The sequence below is a fragment of the Prionailurus viverrinus genome, chromosome B2 (assembly GCF_022837055.1).
Source record: "Prionailurus viverrinus isolate Anna chromosome B2, UM_Priviv_1.0, whole genome shotgun sequence".
NCBI classification, from domain to species: Eukaryota; Metazoa; Chordata; class Mammalia; order Carnivora; family Felidae; genus Prionailurus; species Prionailurus viverrinus.
The window spans coordinates 84,159,854-84,181,511 of record NC_062565.1 but is presented as its reverse complement, the minus strand read 5'-3'; the positions used below and the strand labels follow the sequence as shown (position 1 = coordinate 84,181,511).

Genomic DNA, 21,658 nt, shown 5'->3' with positions numbered 1-21,658 from the left:
GACTGTGCCGGGTGGTGCCTAGAGCTGACTGCTGTTGAGTAACAGAAAAAGAGACGTATAAACCCTTCAAGAAATGAAAAGAACAAAGTTACCCGACCCGAGAAGGTTTTGAGTAACAAAAAAGTAAAAGGCACTTTACTTAAAGGCACAGCTTATTTCACTTTCCTGGCTCCGTGCTTGGTAGCTGAGAGATGGCTTGCATTGCCTCCGGTTTCTAAAAGACCACAAGGAGTACCGCTATACGTTACAGGGCTCTAAGTTGGGAGCGTTATTCTCGGATTGATTCTGCTCCACGAAAGCAGTGATTGCTAAAAGCCGAGTGCCCACAGCAGCACGCACCTCGGCTGCCTTTCGCGTCCTCCCTTTCAGAGCATCCAGAGAAAGCTGGGAGCTCAGAACCTGGAGGGAATCCTGGACCAGCAACCTGACTCCGCTCGCTGCCGATTGGCCCGCGCCCCGAAGCCCGCCCCCGCGGCCGGGGCGGCCTTTGCACCAGGACCCGCCCCTCGGCCCTGGGAATCGCCGCCTGGCAGGCCGGCTGTGCCTGCCAGTCAGCCCGAGTGGCGGAGGCTCTCTGCTCGGAGCTCCGCCCCCTCCCCCCTAATTGATATTATTGGAGTGTGGAGCAAGCGGCCGGTCTGCAGTCGGAGACTTGCAGGCAGCAAACACGGTGCGAACGAACGGGAGGGGGAAAAAATTAAAAAAAAAAGCTAAACGTGGAGCAGCCGGCCGGAGATCGAGCAGGAGAATCGATGCGAAAAGCGCAATAAAAAAGAACCCACTTCGGAGCAAACAGCATTTAAAAAGCTACGACTCAACTGAAACCTAAAATAAAACCTGCTCATGCACCATGGTTTTTCAAACTCGGCACCCTTCATGGATTATTTTATGCTACATCTGGCTGCTCCGCTTTGCACATACCGGGGAAGCGCAGGCTGCAAAGGAAGGTAAGGTGATGGGAAAGCAAAGTTTGTTCTGACTTATTTATTTAGCTGTCTACCTGCATGAGCCGGCTCGTCCGCGGGGCTGCCGGCCGCGCCTCCGGCGCGGGGCGACCCTCCCCCGCCAGCTCCCCGCCCCCTCACCGCTCCGGCTGCTCCCGGCCGGCGAGCGGCAAGCGGGGCCACTCCGAACCGCCTTCAGCCCCTCGCCCGGGGCCGTCCGCCCGACGGGAGTGGGATTTCTGGCGCAGGCAGTCCGGAGGGCGTGAGCAGCAACGCAGAGCGGCGGGGTGGAGTGGGGTGGTGGGGGGGGATGACCAGCGAGCTCATCCTCTAGGATCCCAGGCGGGTCAGATCTCTTCCTCTAGAGCTCTGCTCTTCCTCCTCTCGGTGCTCGCCTCCGGTGGGGTAAGCTGCGGCCGGAGTTAGTCGGGGACTGGGGAGTGCAGCTTCTAGCGTCCTGGACAGCCCGGCGGCGAGCGGCTGGTGTCCCGAGCCTTCCCAGAGGGGCCGTGACTTGTGTGTGCTCCGAACGCTCGGGTTACTAATGAAGTGCTCACTGCGTCGGAGGAGGAGGCGCGGGCCTGCGGTTGGCGCTCGGCCGCCGGCGCGGAACAATAACGCCGCGGAGGTGAAGCGAGAGAGCGGTGCGCGCCCCGCGGCGGGGACGTCTCCATTCAGCGCGCGCGGCGCGCGGATCCTGGCGGCCGCGCGGACAGCCGGAGCCCATCTGGCTCGGCCGGGCCGGGGAGGCAGGGGACGGGCTGGGGCTGTGCAACTAACAAGATGCCGCCTGGGCGACTAGAAGTCCCCAGCATTTGCCAGGCAGTTGAGTCGGAGCGGTCACACCTTGCGAAGGACCTGGACCCTGAAGGCTAGCTCTGGATGAAGAGAGCAGGTTTCATTTGGGCGGCCAGATACGCCTGTATATGGTTATTTATTTATTTATTTATTTATTTATTTATCTTCTCCTTTGAACCACTGACAAGGTAAAATACCTTTCGGTGCCTGTAGTTGGAGCTGGGGAAAAATAAATCCTCTCAATGGAAATGTCTTGCTTCTTGAGCAATGTCACAATCTCCCTCCCCCCCCCCCTCCTTCCCTGGTCTTCCAGACTGTAAATCTAAGGTTGATTTCCCGATATTTAAAAGCAGAATACTAATAATTACTTGTCCCCGAAGTATGGAGAATGGAGGAATCCGTTATCAGATTTAGGTCATCGTGGCGATGCGGGGGGTGGGGGGTGGGGGAGGGGTTTGTGTTAGATACTGGTTCTTGCTTCGTCTGTCCCTGAAAACTTAGTGATTCAGTGCTGCCTTTTTTTTCATTCTTTTCGCTCACCCCTCTTCCTTCACTTAAACCACACCCCCCCCAACGCCTTGTCCTACTTCTTGAGACAGCCTGACCTTCTGACCCCAGTTTCCACATCTGCAACCAGTGTTGACGCTGAACCCATTCACAGAAATTTTCAGAAAAAAACCGTGACTCTGGCTGTCGGTTACGCGTTAGCCTAGGAAGCGACGTCGGCCAGAAACACCCACCCATACACACACCAAAACGCACGTTTCTATTTGCACGACATTAGCGATTAGGAACATTCAGTCCTGGAACCTTGTACTGATTGCTCCGGAATAGCGGGACCTGAGGAAAAGTTTGCACCGCCGCGGCGAAGCCGGGCGCGCAAGCTCACGCAGACCCGGCAGGAGTTTGAGCTATAAATAACTGCATCACTAGGGGGAGAGGTTCCTGCAGCCAGAATGTCTCGCTCGCTTGCTTTTCTCTTCTGGGTGCAAGATACGTGAAGAGGATTCTGATTCTAGGAGGCTGAATTCTTTAAATGCAGAAGCGAGAGGTTTAAAAGGTGGGCGGGAGGGCGAGTGCGCCCCGCTTCTCAGTGGTGACGCTCCCAGCACGCAGCGGCGATCGAGAGCTGCGGTTGTGGGAGCGAGCAAGCCCCGAGGGGCGCCGCGGCACCCAGGGGCGAGCGCTAGGAGCCGCGTCGCGCAGGTGCCAGGCCTCCCCAGGGGTGCCTGAGGGTGGCTGGAGGAAGATGAGGGACCTCCTTCCTCCACTTTCCTCAAACATACTCTCTGGGGAGGTCAGTTCCCGCTACTGGGAGCGCATGTATAAGTCAGAGTCTGACGCTTGGAGGCGAAGTGCAGCTGCTGTTTTTCCTCTTCGTTAATGCCGCCGCCGCCGTCTCTCTCTCAGAGGAGACGCTTCCCGAAAGCCTCTCTCCTCCTCCCGGCTCCTTCTGGAGCTAGGGCGCCACCGGCTCCCTAGAGTGTCCAGGTCTGGCGGAGGCGTAATGGATGCTCGGCGCGGCGGGCGCGCCGGTCTGGCAGCCCCTGCCCCGCCCCACCCCGCCGGGGGCCCCGCCCCGGCCGCCGCCGCCGCTGCCGCTGCCCGCGCGACCGGTGGCTGGCTCGGCCCGGGCGCGCCCTGCGTCTTGCCCCTTGCTTTTACCCCCCGCGCGGCAGGGCGCGGAGTCCCCGAGCCTGGGCGCCCCACGTCCGGGTCAGCAGCCCGGCGACGCCTCCGTGGGCGTGAGGGGAGGATGGCTCTCTGTGCTCCGAGCTGGAAGGCAAAAGCGCGCACTTGCGAGTTTGTCCAGAGAGCGGACGACGCCGACACACTGATCACTTTAGAGCTGCTTCTGATTAAGCGCTCAGGGGCTGGATTCGGTTTTGTTTTTATTTGTTAGTTTGTTTCCCTCTTAACTTGTTTGCGGCCACCATCCCTCCGTAGTCCCCGGTCCCCACCGCAGGCTGTGCTGAGGGGTAACAGAACCGCAGTAAACAATCATCACATTGCTTGTTTCACTCTCCAGAATGACTCTCGAAGGTCACCTGGGTTTAAAATCCACTTGTCTCTTGTCAGTGCAGAAGACAAAAATAATAGTGATAATAAATCATCTCAAAAGGAACCCGGAGCCCATGTTTGGTTGTGCTTCGTCTCTGTTGCTGAGGATAAAAACAAAATAAACTTTAAAAATTACTTTATATAAATTTACTAGTCCAACGATTTATTGATGTTCCAAGTGCGAAATACAACTGGGTATTTTGAAAGTGTGTTTTTTCCCCCCTTATCTGAAAGAGAGTCAAGTGTTTGTGACCGACGTTTGTGCTTTCATGGTCTTCCCAAGAGTCTTAAGTGTGAAACATTTTTGCAAAAAAGTATCTCTGTATCTTTCGGTTTTCAGTTGCAGAGAATAACCTTGACTAGAGTGAAGGAGTTGAGCACATAGTCAATGTGTTCCTTTGTTTTCTTAGCGTAGCAAATTTCCATTACCTTTGAAATATACTTTTTTCCCCCTCTAGTGATTATTTAAAAGTTCATATAAGCATGTATTTTATTTAATTCTAAGTTTTAACATTTTGCTGAGGTTGATGTTAAGCACATTTACAAACCTGGAAATATATTCAGTATTATTTCTGAACAAATTGATACATTTGTTAAAATGCTGTAGTCAGGAATATTTTTAAAGAGTAAAAACTCATAACTCTGAATCAGTTTGAGCAAAGAGTGAATGCGTTAGGAGGGTAATTGTCTTAAAAAGCAATAAACCATATTGAATTGGAAGTATGATATATATATATATATATACATATATATATATATATATAACATTTTAATACATTACTTTATGTTGATACTACCAGGAGCATTTGTTTCACACATATAAATTTAAATGAATTGTTTATGCTTTTTGATGATATGAAAGTGGAATACAACTGTTTTTAAAAGTCAAGTCAGGAATAAAGTCAAGTCAGAGTTTAAATATACCATTTTGAGAATTAGCTAATGCTTTGAAATATTTGGAAATTAAAAAAAATAGAAATATTGAAAACAGATGTTTGACTAACCCAGAAATATATCTTGTGAATAATGGGCGATTTATTTTCCTCATGATGACATTGCTTGATACAGTTTCCTGTTATATTAATTTTGGCTTAAGAGAAGACACTGTGTGTGGAAAAGTTTTTGAAAAATAAACTCCAATTCTCCAAGGCACGAGGAAAAACTTTGGGCAAATATCACAAATTAGTGACTGACTGAGGGCTAATAAGGAATTACATTTTATTATGTCCATGTCAATATACTTGACAAAATATGGAGTGCTCAATGGTTTATAAAATTCTTTATAATATGTAATTACTATGAAATCAATATACCTCATATCATTTTTTTATTCTTACTTTCATGCTCCTTTTCAGTTTTTAGATTTGTTGTAATATTTTAATTGAAAAACCCCAAACGTAAAATGGTGTTGTAACATCCTTTCTCCCTAAGAAAGGGGGATATACTGGTATCAGGTGGGTATTCAGGTTATCATTCATTCACATAGATAGCATTATAAATAATGTTATTTAGATAACATTATAGATAACATTATAAATCTTAGATCATAAGTGATAATTATATAAAAATTAGATTCACTTTAATAACTCTTACAAATTTGTTTAAATTTTCATGTAACATTTGGAAATAAAACTTTCTTTTTCAGTACTACTGCTGGATTCTAAAGCACAACAAACAGAGTTGGAATGGATTTCTTCTCCACCCAATGGGGTAAGTGCATCTCCTCACAGAATACATATCACCATTTATTTTAGCAAGAAACACAACCTTCCCCTTCTCCCCCTGAATGGAAATATTCATGTTCTTCATATTTACACGGTTTTAATTCCAAGTATCTTGTTCAAAATTTTGTGGTATTACAATGAGACATTGAGTCCTTTCAGTAGGGAAGGTCTACTTAGTACTTGGAGAAATGGCTTAAAAAAAAAATCTTATACCCATAATCTTTTGAGTTCTTATTGTGAGAGGAATTATATCTCAGTTTCCATGCTATAAATGCTAACTAATTACAGGGAACGTTTCTTTCACAAACTCACTTAAATCTCTTTAGTTGCTTTATACTTCTTAGTATAATCACTAGGTAGGTTGTATGTAGTTCTTTAAAACAGTATGTGATCTGTTTCTTCTTTTAAATAGTTTTAGCATCATTCAAAATATACCTTAAAAGATAACTACTGTTATGTGCTCAATATTTTATGTTGGAATTTGGTGTAAAAATCCAAATTTTTATCATGTGCTCTCTGCTGTTATTAATCTGAAGTGATGGCAGAGCGTGTACATATTGTAGTAAAAATCTGCTATAACAAATATGAGGAAAAGGTGTACAATAAAAATCTATGAAAATATAAGTAAACCCTAAAAATATTCTTACCGTTGCATTTCACATATCTGGAAAGGTATATTACTTCCTTAAATTTAGCTCAACGTCTTTGTCTTTAGGTCTTATTTTAATTGTGAGAGAGAACACATACTTCATCCCTTATTGAAGGAAGAGGCTCTGAGAAATGAGAGTATGTAGCTCATTGTTACTTAAGTTGGTCTTTGGTACAGTAAGAAATCTGGAGTCAAAGAGCATGAAGTATAAGTGAGGATATAAAAAGTGTAACAGATTTTGCAAAGAGAAGAATGAAAGTCTAAAAGGGATTTTTGAGTATAAGAAGAACATAAAATCAACATGTCATGAACTGGAAGTCAGTTTAAGAATGCAAAATGTGAACACTGCCATTCTTAAAATATTCAGATTTTTCAGCAATTAATATTTGAGAGATTGTTTAAGATCATATTGCAGTTATCTGTATTGGTCAGATTAAAGTATGAAAAGTGACACATTTTACAGATTAAATATAAAAAGTGCACTGACTTTAAGGTAGGAATGTCATACTTTTCTTGTAACTGGAATAGTTTCCATGAGTAAAATAATACACATTATAGGAAGACATTCACAATAAAAAAGAAACACCTTTCTTACCAATGACAGATGTAGCACATTTTCTACCATCCATCAATTAAAACAAATAGAGATAGAAGATGGTTTTTATCTCTAAGGAGAAGTAAACTGATGTAGGATTGTAGTGATTATAGTATTTCATCAATGTAATATACAAAATGAAAAATTATGACTGTCTGTGTTCTCTTTGACTCAAATGGGCATTTTATCAGTCCAAAGTATCTTAACAGTTAACCCTACATATCTGTAGGAATCAATAAATAATATTAGGGAATGATGATTGACGATGTGTTTTATATATGAAATGGATTGGCTTGCATGTGATTAAATATCTAACAGGAAATAGTGTTATTAAAGTATGTTTCTAGAAAATACTTTCATGAGTATACCATAAAATTACACTATCTGAACTAAGACTTCTTTCCCAGTGGTGTCATTTGTAGAAATGATTGTAGTCTCTTAGAAAAGAGAAAGAATAAAACAGGAGTTGTGTTAAATGCATTTGTGTAGTCTCACTATTTGCTATATATACAATAGTTGTCCTGAAATTTTCCCCTCTGGAATACATTTTTAAATAAAAATTAAAATTAACTTGGTTTCATAGGTCGTGAAATTGATTTTTCGTACATACAACAAAGTAATATGATTGTTCTTGAAGTTAGAAACAAGAAACGTTGAGACATATATACTTTTATAATAATTAGCCTTGGTTTCTTCAAGCCGGGGAATTGTTAAAAAGAGCACATTTATCTTTGGAGCTTTTGATTTCTTGGTAGGTATCACTATTAGCGTGACTTCTTTTAATAATTTCGATCTAACTAAGAGACTAAAATCTACCCATCCAAATGGATGAATTTAGGTATATTTGGCTAAGTGCCATTTAGACAGATTATAAGCAGCTAACTGAAACAAAGGGAAACATGCAATCATTAATAGTCAGAAACTCAAGTTGTGTTGAGTAAAACCTGCATGTGATAGTGGGTTCTTTGCTGCATTTGAGGAGCTTTGATACGTATAATAAGAATGTAGCAAATATATAATGTCATATAAGAAATTTCTGAATTCCAGTATTTTGTTGTCAGTCATAGTTTTCTGAAAAACAGTTTTAACAGTAGATATTAATATTTTAGAGTATTTTAATAAATTGATTCTCTGATCAAGTTTTACAAATAAAATTCATTGCTGCATGCTTATTAGTTTGTTTTCCTATCTGCTTTACTTGAAACGATGGGTTAAAAAGTGTATTGCTGTGTGACTTTGGATTTGAATACTAACATATTTTCATATTTAGCATTGTATAGTGGGGAAATGATAACAGGTAGATGATGATTTCACTATTATGGTAGCCTAAATATAAAGTGGTAAGTTTTGTAATAATGGTAAGAAAGGACATAATAAAACGGTCATTTTAGACTATTAAGACTGTTTTAAGTGCAATGAATTTATTTGCTAACGAGCAAATAGATAGTATCATACATGGCTTACTAATCTTTAAATTGTTGCAAACTCTTCTAAACTTATTATTTTCCCTTTTCATGAAAATATATATTTTCTGTAGTATATATTACATCAGCAGATGAATGGACATTTTTAAATGTGCTATTTTTCCTGTCATAAAGCCTATTACTGAAGTATGATCCAGCATGCTGATTTGCCATGTACATTTGATTGTCTATTGAAAGCAATTTATTTATAAAGATGAATCATGCTTTTTTAACTACTTATTTATAGTTGGGTGGCATATGTACAATATTATATATAACGCTGCAATAAATAAATAGCTATGTAAATGTTACTGCCTTATATCTCATTTTGAAAAGATTGTAGAAGATTTCACATTATGAATATCAACATGTTGTGGAATGCTTTTACATTGCAGAGCACTCTTGGCATTTTCTTCCCTGTGTTTTTAGGTACTCTAAGTTTAACATCAACACTTAAAATGTCAACTGAGTTCTCAAAAATTCTGCCATGTATCCATATGCATATGCATTAAATGGTAATTTAAGTAATTGTGTTGTGCGCTTAGTCTATAAAAATTATAATCTCAATGGAGACTATAGACATAAGCAAACACGTGAAAAAGAAACACTAATGCACCAGCAAGCAGATATTAAACAAAATGAAATATTTATTGTATGTGCAAACAACGCAAGCACCCTGAACGATGTTCAGCCACCGGATGAAGCTGAGCGGAGAGTCCTGTATTCTCAGGTTACAGTGTTTGCCAGGGCAAGAATCTACCTAACTCTTTCAAAGACCACCATTTGTGCTGTGCTAAAGGTTCCTGGTTTACTGTCAAAATAAACATGCTATTTTTATTATTATTATTATTTGCTGAATGACTGATAACCTTTTAAATGCATTTTACAGTGGGAGGAAATCAGCGGTTTGGACGAGAACTATACCCCGATCCGAACGTACCAGGTGTGCCAGGTCATGGAGCCCAACCAAAACAACTGGCTGCGGACTAACTGGATTTCGAAAGGCAATGCACAAAGGATTTTTGTAGAATTGAAATTTACCCTGAGGGATTGTAACAGTCTTCCTGGAGTACTGGGAACTTGCAAGGAAACCTTTAATTTGTACTATTATGAAACAGACTACGACACTGGCAGGAATATAAGAGAAAACCTCTATGTAAAAATAGACACCATTGCTGCAGATGAAAGTTTTACCCAGGGTGACCTTGGTGAAAGAAAGATGAAGCTTAACACTGAGGTGAGAGAGATTGGACCTTTGTCCAAAAAGGGATTCTATCTTGCCTTTCAGGATGTAGGGGCTTGCATAGCTTTGGTTTCTGTCAAAGTATACTACAAGAAGTGCTGGTCCATTATTGAGAATTTAGCTATCTTTCCAGATACAGTGACTGGTTCAGAATTTTCCTCTTTAGTCGAGGTTCGAGGGACATGTGTCAGCAGTGCAGAGGAAGAGGCGGAAAACTCCCCCAGGATGCACTGCAGTGCAGAAGGAGAATGGTTAGTGCCCATTGGAAAGTGTATCTGCAAAGCAGGCTACCAGCAGAAAGGGGACACTTGTGAACGTAAGTAATATGTGTTATTAAAATTCCACTTTGCCTTTTGTTCTATTTCAATATCAGAGCTTGTGAGTGATAATAGTTATTTAAACAAGTGAGTTTGCGCCACACCAGCCTTCCGATTCAGCAGATCTTAAGCAAAGTCACTACTGAACTATCAGTGATTTCCCCACAGTGATAGTTGCACTAATGGTATGCAATAAATATTGGCAATAATAGCATTTGTTGCTAAGATTTAATTTGCCCTATGCTTGACCTAGAAATCAACAGTTGCACGTTGGTCTATGAGATTTAAGAGAGGAGACTGAGCAGAATGAGGTGTGATATTAATCAGGATTCAGTGATAGGGTATTGCTCCTATTTTGAAATCTGTATTGTCCGAACTTGTGAGTAGCAGAAGAAAGGACGTTAAGGGGGCTGCTGACAAGACCTCTACTGGCAGGGCACCTACAAATACATTTCTAAACTTTCAGAATATTTTTTTTATAAATACTAAAATTTTGATACAAAAATCATCAAATTTCACTTGATGAATCTCCGAGGTTACTTCTGCCAAAGCCGTGTTTCTTTTTTGGACTAAATAATAAAGCGAGTAGTTTCCTGATAAGTCATGTTATAGTGGACCACATTTTTGTGGAAGTGGGCCAAAGTAAAGCTGTAGTTATTGTAATACCTCAGTTGGACGTTTTCTATGTTTTGAAACAATGACAGCATACAAATTAGTGAACCTTTTCCTTTGTTTTGTAAAACTGGATTTTCTCTTCTTTAGTATTTTGTAGTCATCATAATTGGCCAGTATTTTTCTACTTAAAACTATGTCACATGGACCTTCAAAATTGACAGATACTTTTCCGTTTGTGGATATCCTAAATATATTCTATAGAAATGTTATATTATTTATGTATCTTTTAATTTATAAATTAGAAAACATAGTGCATACCCAGAAATAACTTTCTATATATTCTTTGTACTTCAAAGCCAACAACATAATTTTAATAATTGAAAATCCTAGTTAATTTAGAGGGGACTGGATCTAACAGTAGTAACTTGCTATGTGCAGGCACTCTTCCATGTGCTTTGTATACACTAGTTCATTTAATGAGATAGATTTCATTATCATGTCTGTTTTACAGAAAAACAAAATGGCACTATCAAGGGTAAATTGCTTGTTTGTTAGATACTTTAGGAGGTAGTATCTGTCTTAGCTTAGAATCAAATTCAAGGCATTCTGATTCCAGAGCCTAAGCTTTTAGCAACAATATTGACCTGGCTTCTAACACAAACCAAGGAGAATCCTCGCAAATATTCTGTTTCATTGCTGAACTCAGATGTCTTGCTCTTAATAATTTGGTATATAAATTATATTATTTCCCCATAAAATTCTCATGCTAATAGAATAATTAAGGAAATATAGTTTAAAAAAATATTTAGATCTGTGTTGTCCATTACAGCCACACATGACTTTCAGGGTCTAAAAAATGGCTATTCTAAATTGAAATGTGCTATAAGTATAAAGTGCACCCTGGCTTTCACAGGCTTAGTATAAAAAAAATAAAAAGAATGTAACATATCATTAGTAATTTTTTATGTTGCTTACATATTAAAAGAATCATACTTTAGATATACTGGGTTAAATAAAGTGCAATATTAAAATTAATTTTAATTGTTTCTTTTTTCCTTTTTTTAATGTGACTACTAGAAATTAAAAAAATTCATACGTAGTTCGCATTATATTTCCTTTGGACACAATATTTAGATGGACTAACTGAGCAAATATATTTTTCTATCCTGATTGAAGAGTTAAATACTTAATCGCTAGCATGTAAAACACCGAGGTCCCCAGCACTCAATTATCATCCATGATCTAGCTGATATTGTGAGGTGAACTCAAGGCAAAACAAACAGATGCTATAGGTTCAGGTCCTATAGACCAGTTTAGCAACTTCCTTTGATACCCTCCTGAAGGAGTCAAAAGTGTCTTATGATCTGTCCTCTTTCCCTATCCCTTACACTGGTAGAATTTCTTATTGAGGAGATCATTCTACAGGTTCCATACATGTGGGAATCAAAAACTGATGAGGATTCGTCAGTACTAGTAGGTGGAATGCTAACCACTGGGAAATTATAGAAATATTCCTAGTAAACTAATCATTTCAGTGAAAGGCAGTGTTCTTATCGACTGGAAGTTAACAACAATTACTTAAAAATAACTTTAATAAGAAAATTTAAGATTATTGTAGTTTAGCTGTAAAAGCAGCCACTTTGAGTAGTTATACAGATTATGATGGATGTGAAAGTGGAATATAAACTTTTGCGCAATTAAAAATGGGAAACATAATAGAACAGGAATATATGTATAAATGCCCAATTAAATTTGTCTAGGAAAAATCTAGGAAACAACATTATAGTTCTGCTCTTTTAAGGCTTAAAGATTTTTAGAGAAAATTATTGTATTTTTTGAATCATTTTGTGTAATTTAACTCAAATGATTTCTGCATGCATTTATTTGTGAAAAACAAACAGGAACTGTTTGATTTCTATACTTAAGAATATAGGATTTAGTAAGAAAAGGAGTCTTTAACTCCAATAAAGACATTTACCATGATGAAAACACTTCCAATTTCTTCCAAATCGGCAAAATAATATCATTAAATGTGGTACTATTAAAATTATTCATATTTATTTATTTTGGTTTCAAGAATTGGAGCCACATTTGAGTACCAAAATCATTGTCACCTGCAAACCACACTAAGGTAATTGAAATAAAGTAAAATTACTTCACTGTCATCTACATTAATCGTGCATTGGAATAGGTGGAATTAGGTATTAAAATGAAGAGTTCATTAAAAAAAATGTGATTAGTTAAGATGCCTCCTTATGGTTCAGTTGAAAGTGTATGTGCGCACCGTTGTGAGTCAAGTAAATTGTTTACCACATAGCTTTCTTAATTTTTAACCTTGGTGATGTTGACAAAGGAATTAAAGACCTTATACTTAACTATGCCACTATGTTCATTTGCAAAAACACTTCCCTTCTTGGCATAATTCCAGTGCATTGCTGTGAGAGTACTTGCCGCTGGACTCAATCCAGGCCTGCCTTTATAGTATTTCTCCTGTTTCCTTTCAGTGATCCTGTTAAGAGTTTGGAAACAAATTCCAGTTCCATATTGAGAAAAACTGAAGTGTTTGGGAGAGGATGCTAGTGGGTCCCTAGCCAAATGAGGGTAGTTAGCCACTTAAAGGCGAGTTTATCAAGGCACTTGGTAGAGTGGAAGTCCATGGTGATATTTGTTAGAGTATAATTTGCAGTACGAACAACTGTGAAAACTGATCACAGTTTGGATCTGTTGATGTAGAGCTTTTTCTTCTTCTTCATGATTTTGAAAAAAAGAACTCTATTTTGGGAACCACTAGTTTCTCAATCATACTAATATATGGAAAACTTCTAATTCTTCGTGATAATGTTATTATGAAGACATCTCTTCAGTTGGTCAGCAAGCTTTTATTGTCAAAAAATCATTTAAAAGAAATTTACCATGACTTGTCACAACCTCTATGCAAACTAGAAGATTATATTATATTTTACATATATAAATATATTCAGAAGACTAATAAATTACATTCTGAAACATATTTTGAAATTTTTGGAACTTTTGTATAATTTGATTTCATTTAAAAAGTAGAACAGTATTTGTCAAAGTGTGGAGTGTAGTATTATAACTTGGATTTGTATGGGCGATGGGCAGTTTACAATGAACAATCATGTTCATTTTACTGTTTAGCTCTTATCACATTACTGAGTGGTGGAAAGTATTAGTTTTTCTCTCTTTTAACATATGAAGGAACTGAAATTCAGGGATATTACTATGTGAGAAAATTGGGTAACAATCCAGTAACCTGTTTATCAGTTCAAGGCTTTTTTTTTCCGCTATACCATGCTGCATACTAAAAATTTGTCCTGGGATTAAGCCAGTGGATTTTAGTTACTAAAGAAATGGTAGAACTATTCTAAGTAAGGTGACCATATGTCTAGTTTGCCCGGGATGATTGTTCTATTAACACTGCTTCTCTTTTGCTTTCAAAAGTGTGATGAAATGATAAACTCTGATAAACTACACGGTCACCCTAATTGTAAAAAATCAATGGATGTAATGCAGTTTACAGGCACCTATATCAGATCATAGAGATGTAATCTACTGCATTATTTTTATATTGCTTAATTTTGATTTTCTAAATTAACCCAAAAATTTAAGCACTGCCTTTAATGATTCTAATGGAAAGGGGAATTCAAATAATTGTAGATTTCTAATTTTTATTATAGGGAATTTCCCTCATAGTTACTTCTTGGTATTTTATATTAATACGTTGATAGGTGTGTCATTATTTTATGAATGTATAATTTATTGGCATATAACATATCATTGAATAAATTAAAACATTTATTCAATTTGAAAGCATTGGTAATATTAAAATCTGTGTGTGTTGATTATATTTTTGAAATCCATGTGTTTTTTCCACAGAATAGTAGCATGTAATTTGTGCCATCCCTTTTCATGATAACAAATGAGGCTTTGTAATATATCGTGTTTATCATCAAATATATACAGAAAAGTGAGATACACTACAGGGTTAATAGCTCAGATGTAGAGTCACAGAGTTTTCAAATTCTTGCTCTACAACATACCAGGTGTGTAAACTAGGACAACCTCTGTAAGCCTTAATTTCCTTAAGTATAAAATGGGGCTAATAAAAATAGTTCCTCTTGCATAGAGTTCTTGTTAGAATTGAATGAAATAATGCACGTAAAAACCCTAAGAATAGTATCTGGGACACAGCAAATAATCAATGAATGCTTGCTATTATCTTGTTATTAATAATGCAACAAGGTGTTTGCTAAGTAAAGAAATCTCATGGCAATGAGTGAATGAGAATAGATCTCACAGGCCACAAGTAGTTAAATATCCTTTAAGCCAGTAATCTCATGCCTGGTAAATTACTGAAGGAGATATTTCAGTGAAAGAAAAGAATCTTTTACATAACCTCTTCTTCCTCCAGCCGTGTATATGATTTGAAATTAGAAATAACCTAAATGTCCAAAGTTAAGTGCATCACCTTGATTGAACTTAGTTCTTAAAATATCAGCAATGTGATGTAGGAATTTTAAATTACTCTCTATTAATAATTTTGAATGAAAAATAAAGAGTAAAATTTTGTAGACACTGACATTTAGAATATGCAAGATATGCATAGGGTAAAAAATAGATACAAGCATAAATAGCATAATCAATGTGTCAGATTGGTAGGCTCCTGGGTGATCTTTTGTTTTCTGCATTTTTAAATCATTTGGCACATTAACTTTTTTTTTTTTTAACAGTTTTAAGTTATGTGTAACCTGGTATTTCATACAACAATACTTTGAATTGTGTCTTGAATATATGGTTTTTTTTTTTTTAATGTTTATTTATTTTTGAGACAGAGAGAGACAGAGCATGAATGGGGGAGGGACAGAGAGAGAGGGAGACACAGAATCAGAAGCAGGCTCCAGGCTCTGAGCCATCAGCCCAGAGCCCGACGCAGGGCTCGAACTCACGGACCGTGAGATCGTGACCTGAGCTGAAGTCGGACGCTTAACCGACTGAGCCACCCAGGCGCCCCGAATATATGGGTTTTTAAATTAAATTAGCATCTGTGTAAAATACAGGGCTCAGGTGATAGAGCAGTAGTAAATAGAAGACATAGTTTAAATAATTTAAAGGCATTCAAGGCATTCAATAAAAACAGGTAATAGATTTTGTTTGCTTTCTAGTTAATAGATGGCAAGAGCTTGTTTCAAGTGTTTCACATGTATTAATCCATTTAGTTTCAGAGAAAGATTTACTAGCTTATTTAATCCAGTAGGTAGGCACTGTTATCACCCTGTTTAAAGGACAAAAAATACTCCTACTGAAGTATTACATTATATACCTACGCTAAATTATATATATAAGATGCATATATATACAAGATACATATATGTACGGTTACATATACATATGATATATACATGCAAACACACACACACACACACACACACACACTTTTATGTAAGGAAACCAAAGCACAGGGAGAAGTGCTGTAAGTATCCATAACCTCAGAGTTGTAGCCTGCTGTTGACCAAGGTGGTCTGGTTCTGGAATCCTTGCCCCTCACCAATATAGTCCCTACCTCTTTACAGATGGGCAGTTAATCTATCACAAAGTCTTTTTATAAAAATAAACATTCTTCCAGTGTATTGAAAGGTGCTACAAGTCTGAACATTTTCTTTTGTTTATAATTTCAAAATATTTAATATCTCTGTCTTTCCCAGTACACTAAATATATCATCTGCTTTGCCAATATCTTTTGTATCCCGGTTCTTTTTTTTTTTTTTTTTTTTATGTGGCAGACAGGATGCACGTTTGTCAAGCACAACATAGATAGTGTTACTTTATTAATCAGAAAATTTCAGGCTTCTTATTACCAATAAAAAATTCCCTGTTTCCTATCCTGGCATTTAAGTCCTCCAACTTGACCCTAATCTTCTTTTTTAACATTTTCTCTCATATTTATTGTACTTAAAGCCCCTATTCCCCTGCCTGGAACTGGTCTGTCATTCTACAGATATTTTTATGATGCCCTATTATTTTAACATTTGGCCCCAAATAAACAGGAAAAAAAGTAAACTATCATGGCCTCTCACAATTACCTATTGTATCTCAATCCTGCACATTCCCGACTTCTTCAATGACCTCTGTCTCCCAAATTCTGATAGAGTTACTGGTAGTGACACTCTCCTGGGACTTACCTTGACTTCCTTCTTCTACCTGCAGTGCCACCTTCCTGTCTCAGCTCCTTGAAATTTTGCCTCTCCTTACAATTGCAAATTAAATGACTTATTCCCTGTTTGATCATCTCTTCTTGTGGATACTTATAAGTACTTTGCCCTTTCCCTATGGGAATCATCATAAGCAATCTGATTTTAATCCTTATTTGAAATTCCTTTTACAGCTTCTGAGCTTCTTAACAACCAAAACTTACTTAGCGTTTTCTACTACTGACCATAGTACCCAACTAGCTCAGTTCTTGTATCACCTTAGTCTTCCAATAAATGTCTGTCACCTTTCTTAAAGACTTAATCATACACTGCCCACTGCCAAGGCATATAGTTGTTGTTGTTTATTTCATATTCATGTCACTATTTAATTTCTTGTTGTATATGGCTAGCCCCTATGATTAGCCTTAAATCATATGAGTATGGAGGACTCTTTGTTATATTTTGTTCTCATAGCATATAGCAAGATGATATGCTAATAATTAGAAAACCTGAACAGAAGTCTGCTCCAGATATGGAATTTATTTCTCTGAAAATAATATATAACTATTTACATTTATTCATTGTCCTATTCCCATTCTCTCTTTGTCACTTTGTGTGTCTTTCAGTTTCTTTGTTTCCCTCCTCTAATGAAATGAAAGCCATTTCACCCTTGTTACTAATATCTATGTCTTGAGAAAGAGAGAATTCTATGAGCCTGGTAACATTTTCTAAAGTAAGAAGGTCTTGGGGTGCCTGGCTGGCTCAGTGGAAGAGTGTGCAACTCATGATCTTGGAGTTGTGAGTTCAAGCCCCACATTTGCTGTAGAGATTACTAAAAAAAATAAATAGTCTTTAAAAAAATAAAGTAAGGTATTTTTTTTTAAATGTTTTTACTTATTTTTGAAGGAGAGAGAGACAGAGTATGAGTGGGGGAGGGGCAGAGGGAGAGGGAGACGCAGAATGGGAAGCAGGCTCCGGGCTCTGATCTGTCAGCACAGAGCCTGACGCGGGGCTCGAACCCACGAACTGTGAGATCATGACCTGAGCCGAAGTCGGATGCTCAACCGACTGAGCCACCCAGGTGCCCCTAAAATAAGAAGGTCTTGAAGTATATTTATGTTTATCTTATATGGGAAAGTGACTTTTGTTATAAGATTATTTTTCTTCCAAATTATATATTTAAATATTATCTTACATTACAAAACCAAACCAAATAATAGAAACCTGAGACATCCATCCTTAAGCTAGTATTATACTGTATTCTATAAATCAGAAATTACATAAATTCAGTGTCATATCCAAATAGATTTCTATTTGAGTTATAACTACATTACAGTTTTTTTATACTCTTCAATTATTCACTGTCAGAAGCTTGTACTGCTTGTTTAAGGCATTTTTTGAATAGGTTAACGTGCATAGATCTGGAATGAATGCCATCTCTTTGCTCCTCTCCCACAGGGCCTTTTTATAGAGTAGCTACTGTTACTAGTTTCTTCCGTCCTTTACAGAGATATTTGCTCATAATTCTTTAAAGATATGGAAAAATATCATTATCGTAGTTAAATTAGAGTCATATTGCAATTTCTTACTAGGACTTTGTAGACTTCACTTAAAATTATACCGCTTTTTACTCGTCTTCAGTCATCTTTGTACGTGCCCACTGTGCATTGAACATGGTAAGTATTCAATAAATAAAGGACAGGCAGAAGGAAGATGTGAAGTGAGGAAAAAATAAGGAAGGAAGGAAATCTGAAATTAATGTACAGGATTTATCTTGTTATGATTGATATGACTTCAGAACATTTCTAATTGTCCTAACTTTGGCAAGTATATGGTTAATCTTTTATATTTCCAGTGGAAGCTTAAATAATTGGCATTAATTTCTGGCAGGCAGTATCATAATACAAATCAATGATACCTGAAAATTTTGAATTTGATTTTATTTATGTATCCAATTTCTAGCCATTTCCTCTAAGATTATTGTCACTATAATTATAATCTACAAACTGTCTTATTTATGATGATATTGTGCATATTCACAATATTATTTTGTGCAACTAACAATATTATTTTCATGGGAGAAATTTGACCTAGCTGTATATTTGATGTTTTCCTCTATGTGTATAAAAACCTGATGCATGGATCAGAGAGGAAAATCTTAGAAAGTCTCTTTATTCTAATTTTCCTCACATTGAAGAGAATTTAAGCTATCCCATCCTCTGCAAAACATGCTACAAATTTAGTTTATGGAAGCATGTCTTTATTAGGGTATTCATGCAATGTTATGTGAAAATAGAAGGTTACATGCATATATAATTTGAGGTTTTAAAAAATTTGGTAGCAAAAGCAAAGCTTTTAGTTTAGATCAAGTTAATTAATTATGCACATTACTTTTTGCTTTCTATCTGTGATGTCAACTTTGTTAAAAGCTATAGAATCTGTGCTATAGAATATATACGTCATGGTATTTTTTCCATAAAACAGCATTTCATGAGAACACAGAATAATGCATACCTCAGTTGAAATAAATGTGTATTATTTCTCTCAAATTCTGTGGTCTTACAGAAGGTTTATTATTTAGTTTACTTTGTTTAGTCTGGGGTCAATGAATAACATAGAAAACCAGAGAAAATGCATTCTGGAATATAGGAGGTTAGAATTTTTTTTCATGGTTACATTTTTTTTTTTTTGTGCTGTGGATTTTGAGCATTTACATTTCAAATGAAAAAATTACTTTTGATGATGATATTATCTCCTGCTTCTAATAGAAAATCAGGAGGCTTTGAAAGGACACATACTGTGTTTTATATTTTGTTTCATGTTTTACCCAACTAATACCTAGTTTAGCTTCTCACCTGTGGTGATATTAGCCTCTGACCTTCACTGAGGCCATTAACACTAAATTACAGCCTTTTATAGAAAACCGAGATTTGGAGAAGGGAGCTCCATGATACTTTTATTAATAAAATAGAATATCAATCAGATATAATAATTACCTACATATCTTGCATTTATCATTTATCAAAATTGTTTAACAATCTGTTGTTAGTGTTACGTACTCTACTTTTTAAGAATATTCTTTCTGCAAAAGAGGGATTAAGGGTGGGGATGGCTTAGGTGTGGAGGGATAGGATATATCTAAATCACCAGATATAATAAAAGTTTATTCTGAGAAAAATAAACTGAATATTGGTGACTTTACTATACTACTCTGTATTTTCCAGTGGATTTATATGTTCTATGTTTATTTAGTAGTTTGTTTTTATTGGCTAAACTAGTTCCCATGTAGACAATGACATCTAATGGCATTAACTTACCTAATGACATTAATTAATGACATTAATTTAAACGAGTGGATGGCTTAAATAAATAAACTTGATTGATTTTAAAAGAATTTTTTCATATCTACAACTTTTAACAGACAAAATAGCTTATACTACGTAGTGTTTCTATTTCAGTTGACCTTTTCCTGTGAAGTAGTTTTATACTTGAAAAGAGGTGTGAGATAGGACAGGTACCTTACTGAATCAAATATATACATTTCTTATAACACAATTGTTCTATCGACATTCTTAAACTCCTTGAGGGTATAATCCCTTCCAAGACAATTAGAATCATAAATTCTTGGAGTTTGAGTGTACCTTAAAGATTATAAAAAATAAATGAGAGGTTTTTTTTGTCTTGATCTCTTTTTTAATAAAAATGGGACAACTAAAGACCCAATTTATAGTTGTAACAGTTCATTCATGACATATCCCAAAGTTAAATCAGAACTTACTCTTTCCATTTTTTTTCCATTTTGACATTACACACACACAATACATACATACGCACATATGTGTCTATATATATATATCCACATGCATATATATGCATGCATGCATGCACAATTACCTGACCCCCATACATACATTGACTGCCCACTCCTACCTGCCCCAGGGGTAAAAAAACATAGTCAACATAATGGAACAAAAAATTAAGTTTATTTTTTCCTTGACCCATTTTTAGATTTCTAAATTGCTCTGCACTAATATTTTAATTTGTAAGTGCTGAATAATTAAGATTTCTCTCTCTGTGGAAATCTCAATTGACTTTTACAAGGAGGTGGAAAACTCTTACAGGATATTCTTGGATGATTGCATATTTAAAAAGGAAAAAAAAACAAATAAAGCTACCTTAGTAATGTCATTAAATTTTCCTTCACAAAGAAAAACATTATAAACTAACTTTTACTCCTTTATTTTCAAGTAGATTGTTTAGTTTTCCTATGCCATATGATAAAGTCAAAATTTTTTTCTTTTTTTAAGTAGAATTTCAATTCTTGTAGTATTTTAGCAGATCGTAGGATGGTGAATTTTAGCAATTGCATGTTGTGAGTATTGTTGACAATTGTATGTAAATGTGCTTTAAAATGAGAATAGTGAACACCTCCTACATTATCTGAAATCTAGAATTTGGGAGAGGGCAGAAACTCTGACATATAACCTTGTGGTTTCTAAGTGGATCTCCTCTGAGAAACCTTCAGACCTTAGCCCCTCGGTCCTTGCAAGGTCAGAGGGACAGTCAGGCTTCTGCAAAGTCTATTTCTCAGACTGACCTTTAAACACATGCTAAGCTTAGACATTCGGGTTGTGAGCTGGAGCTGGGAAAACATGTGGTTCCAAGTTTAATACGTTGAGACAGTATTTTAGTTTGCAAAGGAAACCTGATAGGAACTTTTAAAAGTTTGCTATTTCAGCCATGCTTCTTGCTGTTTCTGATGTTTATTCTGCACAAACATGATGTACGAGAGTACTGTTTTTCAAAGTTGAACCTAATGGTTTGATCATTTTACCACTTTTTAACTTTTTCCAATATAACAACATTGCTACTCACTTCAAATTTCAAATGGCTCTCTCGCTGATTTTCAGGATTATTTTCCAGCCCATCACTCTATGTGTAATCACCCTTCTTTCTGACATCCTTTATCCTTCAATGTGGGAAAGTGGATGTTCTTTCCATCCCTGCTCCCTCTGATTTCTCCTTTATCCTCCTGCATCT

The 21,658-nt window shown here is 37.2% G+C and overlaps 1 protein-coding gene across 4 annotated transcripts in view; it reads left to right on the top strand.

Annotated features, from left to right (window-relative positions):
* Positions 1-644: 644 nt before the first annotated feature.
* EPHA7 (EPH receptor A7) overlaps positions 645-21,658 on the top strand; it is a 168,046-nt gene continuing 147,032 nt past the window's right edge. For all 4 annotated transcript variants that reach the window (XM_047860744.1, XM_047860743.1, XM_047860747.1 and 1 more), the window contains exons 1-3: positions 645-947; positions 5,449-5,513; positions 9,124-9,793. In XM_047860744.1, coding sequence (XP_047716700.1) covers positions 851-947; positions 5,449-5,513; positions 9,124-9,793 — 832 coding nt within the window. In that variant the 5' untranslated portion in view covers positions 645-850. The remainder of the gene's footprint in view (positions 948-5,448; positions 5,514-9,123; positions 9,794-21,658) is intronic.